The sequence below is a fragment of the Anticarsia gemmatalis genome, chromosome 11 (genome assembly GCF_050436995.1).
Source record: "Anticarsia gemmatalis isolate Benzon Research Colony breed Stoneville strain chromosome 11, ilAntGemm2 primary, whole genome shotgun sequence".
NCBI lineage: Eukaryota > Metazoa > Arthropoda > Insecta > Lepidoptera > Erebidae > Anticarsia > Anticarsia gemmatalis.
The window spans coordinates 4,578,217-4,592,539 of NC_134755.1; the positions used below are offsets into that span (position 1 = coordinate 4,578,217).

Below are 14,323 nucleotides of genomic sequence, written 5' to 3' on the forward strand. Positions count from 1 at the left end.
CCCATCATTTTTGCTTATATTATGGCTGCACTGACTTACTGCCCTTTTTGCATTAGCTCACTTTGACAGGTAATGTCAGTGCAAAACAGCCACTTTGTGAGTTGCGCCCGGAGATTCAACGCAAATGCTCGTCAGTTGCATGAAAAAGTGCCACAATCCAAAATATGTCTGTGTTGGGTGCAAAATTTCAAGTTAATGTGATTATATTTTACAATACAAAACTGCCATATTTTGGAAAACGTCCTTTTTGCATTCTAACTATAGTATTTGTTACCATATTTCGTAATACAAAAGTGCCATATTTCTGAAAACGACCGTTTTGCATTCAAACACTAGTATTTGTTATTATATTTTGTAATATAACAGTAGCATATTTTGAAATACGTCACTTTTGCATTAAATTATTGTGGAAATTAATAATCATTTTTAGCGTGCTAGAATGGGAAGGCCAGAAATATGACCGTTTGGTATGATAATAATTTTAGTTTTCGTTACAACTTTAAAAATAAAATAATAGATTTTGATGCAGGCAAAGTAAAGAGGCACCCTTTCCTTTCAAATTCCTCTTTCAGGGGCTAGATCCGACCAGTCCTTTTCAAATGCGTCTAGATCATCCCGCCATCTCCATTTAAGTCTCCCGCGTCTGCTATGACCATCTTCTGGCATCCAGTTGGTAGATATGCGGGTCCACCTTTCCGAATGCATATGGATAATGTGGCCGGCTCAGTTCCATTTCAGCCAGGCGGTCTTCTCCCTTACATCGGCTATGCGAGTTTGGAAGCGCAGTATAGAATTTCGGACGTGATCTGTTCTTTTGATGCATAATATACTATGCTCCATCGCTCTCTGGCTCTTTCTGGTTTTCCGTAAGGGACCATGTTTGGGCAGCGTAGGTAAGGACGGGTAGTAGGTATAAACATGTCGACGAGCTTTCACTTCAGTGACAGTGGAAGGTTACCCTTCATTAGCTCTTTCCTGGACCAGGATCTCTTTCAGGCACTTGTGACACGTTTGTCCAACTCTTTGTCCCGTCGGTTGTTAAAAGAGGTTATCTGGCCCTAGCAAGTGTACTCGTCGACATAGTCTATGACGTGCCCGTCTACCTCGACCCTACGTTTTGTGTTGTTGGTCATAACCTGTGTTTTTGTACGGTTCTTAATCAGTTCAATCTGAAGGTTTGCCGTGCTCAGATCTTTGAGCATTGATTCGAGTTCCGATGCCGAAAAAGAGAAGAGGACTATGTCATCTACAAAACAATGGTTTGTTAACTGTTTACCACTTACAAGTTACAACTATGCTTTTGATTGCCATAACACCGCCAGGCTCCTGAAAATTTCTCTGAGGGTGCTGGTAAATAATTTGGGAGATAGCGGGTCTCCCTGTTTCATGCTTCTTTGGATTTGGAATGATATTGTTGTCTATTGCTTTGATGACTTTGATGTATGAAGGTTCGATACTACATAGTATCTTTAAGTAGGACTTGGATGGAGTGATGATTCTATGGCGGAATGAGTAATGCTGTCAAAAGCTTTGGAATAATCCACGAATGCTCAATATAAAGGCTTATAAAACTCAAAAACCTTTTCTATTATCTTATTTCTTTAATACTCCTGCTGCACTCAGTCTACTCGTCACGTTACCCATTGATTGATGATGATGATTGATGTTTAATTTTACTAAATAATGAAAGTTACGCACAAAGTTGATCTCAATAATTTTACTTACTTAATAAAAAGTTAAGATTTTTTCATTTAGATTGTTTAATACAATGTTTTCCTGGTCTATTCAGTTATGGTTTTACTTAGTAATTATTATTAAAATTTTGATACGGTTTTTTTACCAAAAAAGTACAATTAACCATTTTTATTTGTAAAACTGTGTTTAATTTTTGACATATTTCTCATAATATTGGTTCAAATTTTGAATGCAAAAGGGACTTATATGCTTTTTTCTCTTAATAGGTAACAGCTATTACAAAGTTTATTTTGTAGAAAGATAGAGCTAAAAAATACGCATCTAATGATATATTAACATCTTATATTTAATAAATAAATATATGAAATGTTATAAAAAAACAGTTTCAAAAATTTGTTTTGGCTCTCCTGTAAAATTTATAGATTTCGATTTGTGGCCCTTTTGTATTCAAGGAGCGAATTGCGAGCTGTAGTCTATATTCGTTCCCGGGTTGGTCAAAGTGCTAATGGGCATTTAAGATTCATATTTTTATTAGTTTTATAGTAGCCCTTAGTTTGGTAAGTTCCACTGTGTACAGCAATAGGAACACATCGTATTACTTAGACTAAGACTGTAAATGGGACAATTTGATACAACTAAGCACCTTCGAGTATAACTGACGTGATGCTACAAAAACAATGGAAGATATAATTATTATGTTGAGACCACTAGTCTGTACTCAATGATCATATTCCTATCATTGTATGATGCTGGCTTCATTACTAGAAGGTCATAAATTAACTCCATTGTAGTTGTATTAGTCACCAGCAGGCGTATTGTCTGTTTCAATAAACAACTTTTTGATAGCCATTGCGTAATACACTGTTTTTCACATAAATATAGTAACTAATATGTTACGTCAAAGAAGCAATGTACTGCATAGTGGCTATTGAAATGACGTATACTATCGTCAACTGAGATAAACAATGCATGTGCTCATCAAATTAGTCATCATTCTTTATTTATTACTTTCAATTGATGTAAACACGACACCTGCTACTGGTACGTAATGCTAATAACTATATCAGTTCATAATATAATATATGTGTATACATATATATAAGTTGACACCTCCCACGCAAGTGGTCGCAGGTTCGAACCCGAGGCAACACACCAATGACTTTTCGAAGTTATGTGTGTATTAGAAATAATTAACACATGCTCCAACGGTGAAGGAAAACATCGTGAGGAAACATTGCATGCCTAAAATTTGTTTAATACATTAATTGAAGACATGCAAAGTCCCCAACCCGCACTTGGTCAGCGTGGTAGACTCGAGGTCTTACCCCTCCCTCATTACGGGAGGAGACCCTTGCCCAGCAGTGGGACATTAATGGGTTAATTTTTTTTACATATATACATACATATATATGTATCTGTGGAGCGATCGGTAGTGTATCCGACTGCTACACTCGATGTCTCAGGTTGTTTTACTGAGTTCAGCAATGTGGAATTTAAATAGCAAAATGGTTATGGGCTCGCCCTATTACATTGGACTTACATTGTTAATGGCAAAATATGGGTTTATTTTCATACACTTCTGTCTATAGCTTTGGTTGTAAAAAGCTTGGTATTATGTGCTTATGTACGATAGACAAGTAAATTTACAAAAAAGAGAAGATAAAATCGCATAGCAACAGTAACAAAAAGGTATTATTGTGTTAGGTATTCTTAAATAAAACAAAAGCAATAAAAAAGGTTCGTAAAGTATTGAAAGTTTATTTTGATAGGGGCTGCCCCGATTTATCGTTTGTTGGAATCGAGATATTTATCTCAAAGGAGTATATTTTAGTTCAAAATGAGGACAAAAATGTAAAATACTCAGCCTTTAAATTGTGCCAGAATTTGCTAAAGAGCTAGGTACAGACCCAGCAATACGCATTTTTCTTCACATTATGCTTTTAGTAATAAGGGGGAGTCTTCTACCAGGCTTCGTTAAAGAACATAGATAAAAACACGATACGTAAGTATATTTTTTATCACATTAACATGCCTTGATATTGCAAAATATTTCAAAGTCATAGTTATAAATATCTCATAACTGTTATTATCGGAAATAGATCACTGTGATACAATGCGATTATTCTTGAGAAACTGTCACGCAATAATGTTTCTTATTTGTAGATCAGTACGAACTAAATTAGCCTTGAAGGCTTGCACAGCAAGACATCAAAACAAAAATATGTTTAGAACGAATCTATCACGTGCTTTGCAAGGTTTTTCCTTAACCATACAATGACAAACAAATTGATATTTTAATTAAAGAGAAATAATTGAATCTTAAAACTTTTAAATGGCCACGTCATTCATTTGCCTATTAGTTTAAGGAAAACTGGCCATTGAGTAATCCCAACGATTGATATAAAAGGAAAAAACTGAATGTCATATAGTCTCTGGATTGAATTTAAATTTCGAAGAAATGTCATTTGTGTTGTGACAGCAGTCAGTAGTGGACGTTTTACAAAATGGCTAAGTGGATTGTGACCGTTTTAATTTCTACTTATTGGGTGTATTTTATTCATAGTCAATGTAAGTTTATGCATTTTATTTTAATGTTATTTTAAGCACCTTGAACTTATTGTATTCATGTGTGTATAATTGGATGATAATTATAATTATTGTGTTCGGTGTAGTGAAAATCAATTTACGCGCGATAAAAAAAAACAATATATTAATAAATAAATGTTTCGCTTGATTGGTTTCTTTCAATTGAATTAAATATATATTTTATATTATACAAATTGTGTTCACGCGGAACAAATTATTATCTTTTGGATATACAAATATTTGTTTTGGGTGGGAAGCGTTCTTGCGAAAAAATACTTTACCTCTACTACAAAAACTGATCAACTAAAACAAAAACCACGGAAAATGTTCAGTTAAAGCTCATAGACGACTGAATAGATTTACATAAAATTTACACATCAACCGTTTATAATCTTGATTAACCGGAAAATTTTACTAAAAAAGTATTAGCACTATTCGCTCAGATGAAAGAGAAAAGCTTTAACGAATATTACCAAAAAAAAGAATACTCTTTTAGTAAAAAACGTTTCTAACGGTGCTCATTAAAAAGAGCGTTTTAATTACTATCAGTAAGGGATACACCTACAGTGTAGTTTCCTAGATGTTTTTGTATTTTTAAGTAAAATATTGCTTCGACATTTTTCTAGTATAATGCTAGTTATACTCGAAGGTGAAACACGTAGGTTTATTCATTGAATACAACGTTTTACCGTTTTACCGTTCAACAATCCCATGGAATTGGGATCGAGAATACAGCCTTATTGTTGTATCTTGCGCCAAAGCTCGGACTGTAACTGCGCGAAGGGCAGCAGGTTCAATTCCGATACAAAACATAATTAAATATTAAGTTTCAATATTTGTTACGATGCTTTATTTAACTTTGTTGGTATCTTTATGATTGCGATGCGATACTAATACTTACGTAAAAAATAGGGGGGTGTAAAAAATTTAAGTACGAAGGACCGCTCCCAGTTTTTTCGAAACAGGCATCGGCCATGTAACTAGCCTTTACCAGAATAATAGTATACCTACTAGAATGTCTTTGAACCGTGCTTTGAACTAAGATCAGTTCCCTCACGTTACGTTGAAGGAGGTCGGCAATCGCTTTAAGTAAATATTGGACATTCCTCGTATCGGTTTAGACTTGTAGATCAAATTATATCTAGAACCTTCCAGTACTCTGTACTGTTGACTTTATATATTGATTCTCACACCTCAAATACACCGTCTATAGTCCAACAACTAAGTAGAGACTCTCAGCATGTATGTGTATCTAGAGTATAATTAATAATTCCATGTATGGTTAAGGTAGCCGTAGTAATCAGGCAACGGTTCGATGCAATTATAAGCCAGTTTCATATATATCGCTTTTCATCCATGCGCCCATAACCAGTTGCGCTCACCGGTCGGTAAACGATCTTTATCATTCCATAGATGGGTGATCGCATAGTGGTATTTGAACTGGGCGTCTCCGTGCTTCGGAGGGTACGTAAAAAGTCGGGCCCGGCTGTTGTTAAGCCTTGACAAAGGCCTCTCGGGCGGCTTGAACAACTTTGACACTAGGTTGACCACTAACCATACGACAAACAAAAAAGAGTATCGGTTATCTGTCACTATATGTATCAGATAGGTTATCCGACAGTCTCTCTAGAAGACGAAGCCAAAATTTTGTCCACCTCCGCCACTCACACACTTGGCATACCGGGCTCTCTACTAGCTAAACTGTACGGTAACACTTCATGGTGTATGTTGTATCAAAAGTATTTATTTGATGCCTGAGAGGCAGTGAATACGACTGCCAATCTTGTTCAGTTCTCGGTTGCACTAGTACGTTGCTATTTTGAATTCTGTTGGAATATTCCAAGAAACATCCTGGAGTTGGGTAGCGCATCCGATACATGGCAATTTCAATATAGACGAGTAAAATAGCTGTATTTTCGAAATCTCTTGTTGCAACTTCGAGTACCTATAAGCTGAAACAATACATTACTTATTATTTTATTTGTTACCTATTATTGTTAAAACTTCTGATCAGATTTAATTGAGTTTTACTACACGAGCAGTTTCTAACCGTCGTTCCAATCAAATTGCATATTTTTTTGAAGACGATAACAACAAATTTACTCACCACTAAATCCAAATAGATTTCGGATGATTAATATTACGACATTCTTCTTGCTCATAACAAAATGTCTAACATTATCTGGCTAATGTCCTACACGCTATACGTGCACTAGTCACCGCTATACTGCCTAATCACGATTTCAAATATAGACTAGCAATAACACTACATCAAAACCGCCTAAATAAGGCCTCTGTAGACCACACGTTCGCTACAAACATTATGAATAATAATTTGTATGAAAATCACGTTTCAAAGTAAACTGCAGGTACAAAATTTTAGTTGCAATATCGCGTTGGATGTATCCTGGTGCATTTTTATGAGGAAAAACATGAAACAGACATGCATAGAATACTGATTTAATTCAGAGTGGATAGACATCATTGGGATTATTCTATCTGAATGCTATCCCTGTTTGTGTGGGTTTTTAGACGTGGTCTTTTTCTACAATATCTTACTTGTTTTCCCTCAAAGATGCAGCGAGATAGTTACAAAGCAAATAGGTATTTTAAACATTACGTGTTTAAGTTTTTAATCTTCAAAAGTAACAATAGAAAGGTATTCTTATTTATTCGGAACATTAACAAACTATTCATACTTATATAAACAGAGAAAGTAGCTCTGTCTTTCAGTTGTTACACCTAACCAACTCAACCCGCATCTCCCGAAAAGAAAGGCCCTATTATTCCCTAGAATATAATTATAATGAGTCTGCTAAATCATCCTAATAGGTTGACTTAACACTCTTCTATTATATACATATTTAAGTGTGGAGTACGTAGAAATTACAGTCCCAAACTTCCAATCACCATGCAAATCACAATTTTCTTAATCAATTAAAACGAACCTTTCATCTTACAGTGACGTGTAAAGAAAACGAAACGACAGTAGAATGCGCTCACTGCGGGCCGAAGCGATGCGAAGACCTAGGACATCCGATCCGCTGTGGAGGAGCGACGTCACTCTGCAAGCCGGAGTGTGTGTGCATTGACGGTTATGTGAGGAACACTAATGGCACCTGCATACCTAAGACTGAGTGCCGTGAGTACATATTTATGCTTACATTTGTTGCGTCGGTATTCGTATGAATATTATTTTGAAGGAAATTTAGTTTTGGTGAGATATATTTTCAAAGTCCTCTATCCGTACTTGGCCAGCGTGGTGGATTCAAGACCTAACCTCTCCTCATTCAATAGTAAGACCTTGCCCAGCAGTGGCATTGTAAGGAAAAAAGATATATTTTTAATCTAACAAAGGAGCTGGTTATTGATGATTGTGTAATGAGAAAAATGTTGCTTTGATACCTTATACGATATTGAATTGAATTGCATTGTCTGGACTTATATTTAAGTCATGCGAGATTTAATTGTTAAACATCTACGGCAATCTAGAACATCCGATCGAAAATATAGCTCTAAAGCAAAAAACATTAATATAACATAAATTGGATTTGTTAAATCAAATTTTGTATTAGTTTCAAAAATATAGAACATATAAAACGAAATAGTCTTTATACCAACTACACAAAATACAGTAATCCGTCCAAAAAAAAAAATCTCTTCTCATTTCATTGGAAACAACGAGTGAACACGACACAATTCGACCACAAACCCATACATTATACGTAAAACATTTCATACTCTATAAAACTTATTCGGTAAATGTCATCTACGTATTATCAGCAGAACTGGAACAGACAATACTCAATAGAAGTCGAAACGTAGAATACAAATGGAACACCGGGATAAGTTTGTTATTTGAAGTCTCTCAAAGTCCGTAAGAAGTAAGATCTGACTCAAGTTTGTGGTTTGCGGGTGCGGGTATTACGAAACGTTGTGGAAGTACAACCACAAAGTAATAAGAACTATATTTGCTTGACAATATTTTGTAAAAATAACATATATGTCATACAAATATTGTAAAAGTTAAAGTGTTCGTGCAATATTTACTCAAATCTTATGAAACACGACAGTAAGATACATATATTATTATACAGTAATGACCACTAAGAGTGTGGCTAATGATATCTTAAATCGCTACATGTTTTTACAAATGCACATAATATCTACCAATCCACAGACTTTTTGGACTTTGATTAATGATAAAATAATATAACATTTCTAAAGTCCTATTTGAACACCATGAATAAAACACGTTTTAAGGCCGAGTTCTAACCAAAATCTATTTAAAATATTGTAGAAATCGACAAACACGTTATAAACTACACATACCCTGCTCCACAAATATAGCAAGTCTATACTAGTACTATACTACTTTCGTGAAGTGCCAAACACTCAATCAAGTTACCGACGAGCACGATAAATACTAACTTAAATACTTTTCTGACGGCAAAGGCTGTATTTCCACTATTTATATCAAGTCCAAATATAAACTATACATTTACAGATTTTCGTACAAGTTATTACGGTACAAGATGTATGAAATATTGTTATAGTGCTGTGAAGTGGGCCTCAATGTATGCGGTCAATATCACCGTTTGAGTTGTGCGTAGAAATCTTAAATAGAGGAAGGAAGGAAATTGCTTTGTAGTGCTAGCAATCGGTTTGTTTTGCTGTTCTGTTTATCCCGAAGATGTTATTGAATATTTATACTTACCTGCTCTCGGTAAGATTTTTGTTCGAATAGCGTGTTTCGTTTCCTGGCCTTACTTATCAAATGGCATGCCATATACTTACTTGATTATGATACTTTACCAAAACCAGCCGTCGAACTAAGAGTCTTGTGACTGTAAGGAATTTTAATAAGTAATACCACTCACGAGAAAACTATACCACATCAAGTAATTTGAAATATTAAATGCTCGGTAGTCACTAGAACCGACTGTAATAAATGGGATCAGAATAACAATCACGAGAAGAAATAACTATAGAAAGTAATTCAACTATAGCGTACATCTACATCAAAAAACTATTTCATCGTCAAAGTCCTAATCGTACCTTCAGTTATAAAAAGACTTAAGTAACAATACCATCATCTCCACTTGGGTCTTTTTCTATATTCTACTAAATAATATAATTTTTCTTGACATAGCAACTAAATAATAATATCAAAGTTAGTTATCACGCTATAGCAGTCAGATTCACTACCGCTTGTTCAAGTAGTTCCAGTGTTTACCTGTTGTTTAAAGTCATACTAACTACAAACGCGAAGCTTAGAACATTCACACAGCATTATCATCACTGAGTAAGTTTGAGAACGGATCGCTAGCTCCATACAATAAGCGTTAAGGGACATAGCAGACAGGTTAAAATTAATGGCGCGTTTTTCTGAATATGCGTAATCGTTTTTGAAACTTTCTAATATGTAGTGCGATTTTTAACTTAATTTTCGTTAACTGAACGTTATGAGTCCATAAACTGACCCGTTCTATATCCACCAACTGACTTCGCTAAACTTAACATACTGCTAAATTGTTGACCGGCTATACAAAAAGATACACCATCGTCATGGGCACCTTGTAAACAAGCACCGTGCTATCGTTAGTCTATCCTTTGAACAAAGCAGTTGAGCATACAACACGGAAAGTAACAGAAAATAAAAATTTCCATTTCCGTGTATTATCATATTCGATAGTCCATATCTGTACAAAAAAAGCTTCGCACAAATGATAAGTAACTACTGTCGTAATAGTTCTATAGCGATGTGTCTGGTAATAATTGCTTTAATTGTAGCCTGTGTATTTTGGCCTTTAACAAGTCACGCATACGACTCTCAGGTTTAGAATATATGAGAATACAGGTTGAAGCTTCGTGGTATTGTCTCGAACATGCGGGCGACTGACACTGCCTCTAACTTATAATTGAGTACATTCACAAGAGTTCCTTTTGTTCAACTTCTTTTTGCTTTTGTCGTATATTTTCCAAGAAAAGGTTGACAAAGATATCTTAAACTTACACGTGCTCTATTGTTCCATATTTTATCATATTCATCTTATTCCAGACGATATTTTAGCAAGACTTGGTTAATCAAAAAAAAACAATATTTTTTGATAAATGAATACATACTATACTCGGTGAAATGACTACTAGTCTAGTTGGGTACTTTTGTTACTGTAACTAATGTTTATTTCTGAAAACAAGTACAATAGTCTGACGTCACGAGCTAGTAGCTTATTAGAATTCAAATGAAAAATGTATATATTGTTGTGATCATAAATGTTTTACAACAATTTTTATTTACTCTTAATTTTTTATTGACCACGTTAACCTAATTGCCCACATTACATTTCCGTGAAATGCGTTGATACATCTCACGCTCACATTCCCACAGTGAAACACTTCGATGACAACTGTTTACAATATATCACGTGACCCAAATACTCAAGAGCCATTGTCACTAACGCGCATTATACCGTGATTTAATAGAAATGCTACACGTGCGACTATTGAATATCAATCCCGATTGATCAAAGCATACCGGTTTGTTGATTTCCTATTACAGTCCGAAAATAGTTCGGTTCCAGAATCTATTTCAGGTAATTGTGATCGTGTGCGAAAGTTGATACATTGATAGATTACTATTTAGAAGACAGATTAGTCTACATATATAGACGTATCCTACAATATAAATGATATTTTTTGTAATTCACATGCATATGTATGTTCAACCTTTCAACTACTTAAGCGCTGATTAGTATAATAAATAATGCATGTTCTAAAACGGCATTTTATGGGTTCACGGACAGGCAAAGTCATAAACCATTACTAATAAATATTTGTATTAGATTAAAAAATATATACACACATTGCGGTCAAATAATGTTCCTAATTTTTTAAATAGAATCTACTATCTGAGCTCTATTGCTTTCGAGCTTTAATAACTTAGAATATTATTTACAGCTAGCTGCGGAGGGGACGTGAACGCCACAACAGGTTGCGGCAATCATTGCAGCAACTCTTGTTCAGATTATAAAGAAGTAAACAAGACATGTCTGAGCGGTTGTCGGTACAACAGCTGCGATTGCAAAAAGGGATATGTCTTCCATGACAGTCTGAGGAAATGTGTACTGCCAGTGGACTGTTGAGTAAGTATGGCACTTAATACCTTTATAAAATTTTGTGCTAAGACACTGTAGGATGTTTTATTGTAGTGATCTTTCAGCGCAGAAACGTCATAATGTTTTACTATGTACATACTTACAATTGTGATAACAAAATTAGCTAAATTAGAGGCAAAACGTTCACTAATTAGAATAATGTAGGGAAAACTTTTAACTTTGCTATACTAGGATAGGTTAATATTTCTTTTTCAACAACACCTAATATTCAAAAGCCTGTTTACATAATCACCAAAAGTAATTCGTGGTTACAACTTCGGCAAACATTTTACAGTAGTCTTGTAGTAAAATAAAGGTAAATGTTACTTTAGACAAAAAGTATTTCTGAAAATTATACCATTACCTACCCTGATTACTGTATATACCGACAACTTTGTAAAAGTCTTGCATGCAAGGTCCGCGGCTGGAGAAGGTATAAGAATTTTTTTTTAAAGAAATTACAGAATTTAGAGTTTAGAGCATCAGTGAACTGCAAGATTATTCAGCTTACGATGGCCTGTATAATAATGTTACTTTATTTTAGAACTACATTGAATTTTGAATTGTAATCTAGGCGAATCATGCATGCCGAAGGTTCTTTCTTACGTTGTCAGACTAAAGTTGTTAAACGAAACTATGGCTTTAAAGTATAATAACAGTATTTTCAAAAACATCCTTAGTTTTGTAATTACAGTGAAGCACTCATTTGGGATTAGGTTTTACTTTCCGAAGTTGTCCTTGCTGAAAGATCTCAAGGGATGCATACAAAGACGTCTTGTTGTACTGCAATGCTCACGTTTAGTGCAAGAAGGTCTTAAGTAGTATTACTGTAACCTAATTTTATGCTATTCATTCTCTACAATGCAATGTTAGCTTTAGCTTAAGCTTTAAACTTTTAAAAAAATTGTCTCAAGTGACCTAAATGTCATGCCATCTTATAGCCTTCTCCCGCTAAAATTGTGAATCTGTCCACTTCTAAAAAACAATCACTAGGCAGTTTATTGTTTTTTAACATTAAAATAGCAGACTTTATTTTATTACTTAGAGGTAGTTTGATTCTGGAAAAAGATGATTGCTCGCCAAGAAAGTACAAAGATGAGTTAGAAAATCGACCACCTACAAGATAATCAAAGCTATGGAAATTACCATCATTAGAAGCTTCCAAATCAAATCATTAAGAGAATAATAAATCTTAATATTGATTCCAACATAGAATACGAAACAAAATTAGCGTAACGAAACCCGCGCATTATCATCAATCTTAATAACCAAATGTTCTAAACTCGACACCGATTGTTATAAGTAAACAATATAACGAGTAAAATCTCGCTTGTTTTAATGAACAGCCTCGAAGCGGAATTGCTTCGAAGCAGTTACGACCTTTCTAATTGTTGCTGTAACAATTATAAGCAAGCGGTTATGTGCGAACTTGACTTTCAAACGCGTATGCAAAGTTTTGTTTGACGATATAAGTCGATTGCGATACTTTGTTTGTGTAACATATTTAATGGTATTTTCAGTGACGGTAATAAGGTAAACGGTAGTAAGTAATAAGCTTAGGAATCCAATTGTCGTGAGATTTATATTTATCGTGAGAATCTAGTTATTTTCAAAGTTTTTTTTTATACGAATACAATTTTCTTCAATTAAAATGTGATAAATACATTTTTAAAAACGATTGAGGCTAAAGGGGGCTCAAAATGATTGAAAGCCCTGAACTCGTTTTTCATATAGTTCATATGATTTAGACTCAGATCACTTTAGATAATGTTTATAATAAGCACTTTTATGCAAAATATCCCAGTGTCTTACAAAAAGTAAACAAAACGTGCCCAACTTTCACAGAACCTAAAAAACTTAAACAAGTATTTTTCTCATTACACGACCTTATTTAATTTACAGGAAAAATTTGTTGCGAACTCGGAGAACGGAATTCTAAGAACTTGAAGATTTTAAGAAAAAAAAATTGAAAGAATAAACAACTTTTACCCTCTGAGATAATTATGAGTGGCATTGTAACGAAGACTGACCTGCTAACTAAGTATTCTAAACATTCTAGTTTATTTTAAGTCAAAAATTGGCCAAGATTTTTAAATAAAATAGGGAAATAAAATGAATATTTTATTTTTATATTGTGTTTTATTTATAGTCCCCATTAATAGCTGTAAATAAATGAGTAGCTTGACTCTTCCTGAGTCAACAACAACTGTTGTTTAGTGCGTCTAAACGATGGATCCGTTCCACAATACGCACTGAATCCGACAACAAAATACTACTACTACTACTAGTACTAGATAATAATCTAGAACTTACATAAATACCCTTGTTTGAACGCAAAAATCTACTTCTGATCGATTTTTTTAAAAGGAAATTTTGTACAAATATATGTACCGATTTTCACAATTTCATATGAAATGTTGTTCTAATGAGGTTTGAATAAACTTCTATATTATCTGTAATGGAAAGTTAATGCATAGGAATTCTACTGAATTACAACGCAAGAGAAACCGCACTAGTCACCTATTATTCATATTGCAAGAGACATAATATAAGTCACTAGCTGTATCGACAATTTCACTTGTATTGATCCTCGAAAAACTATCTAAACGAAACCCAGTCACTTAATGTGGTTTGTTTTTATGGAAATTAAATTAATAAATTGCACAAGTTTTACTTGTATTTACACAAATACATTTACTACACAAGTTATAATAAATAAGGTAAACTAAATAATATTTACTATACGTAATGAATGACGCTCAAGATTGCACTGCAAGCGGTAATTCTATTGAAGTCAGAGCCTGTGGTTTTAAAAAATAAGAAACCTATTTTTTTTTCTATTCAATTATTCATATTTTAACTAAGAATTGTATTCATTACTTATT

The 14,323-nt window shown here is 34.1% G+C and overlaps 1 protein-coding gene across 1 annotated transcript; it reads left to right on the plus strand.

Moving 5' to 3' along the window:
- The first annotated feature begins 4,085 nt into the window (after positions 1 to 4,085).
- On the plus strand, positions 4,086 to 13,568 carry LOC142976367 (serine protease inhibitor swm-1-like). Its single transcript, XM_076119650.1, has 4 exons — positions 4,086 to 4,263; positions 7,244 to 7,423; positions 11,242 to 11,426; positions 13,341 to 13,568. Exons 1-3 carry the CDS (start codon positions 4,200 to 4,202, stop codon positions 11,424 to 11,426), a joined length of 429 nt encoding a protein of 142 aa, XP_075975765.1. The 5' UTR covers positions 4,086 to 4,199; the 3' UTR covers positions 13,341 to 13,568.
- Positions 13,569 to 14,323: the final 755 nt, after the last annotated feature.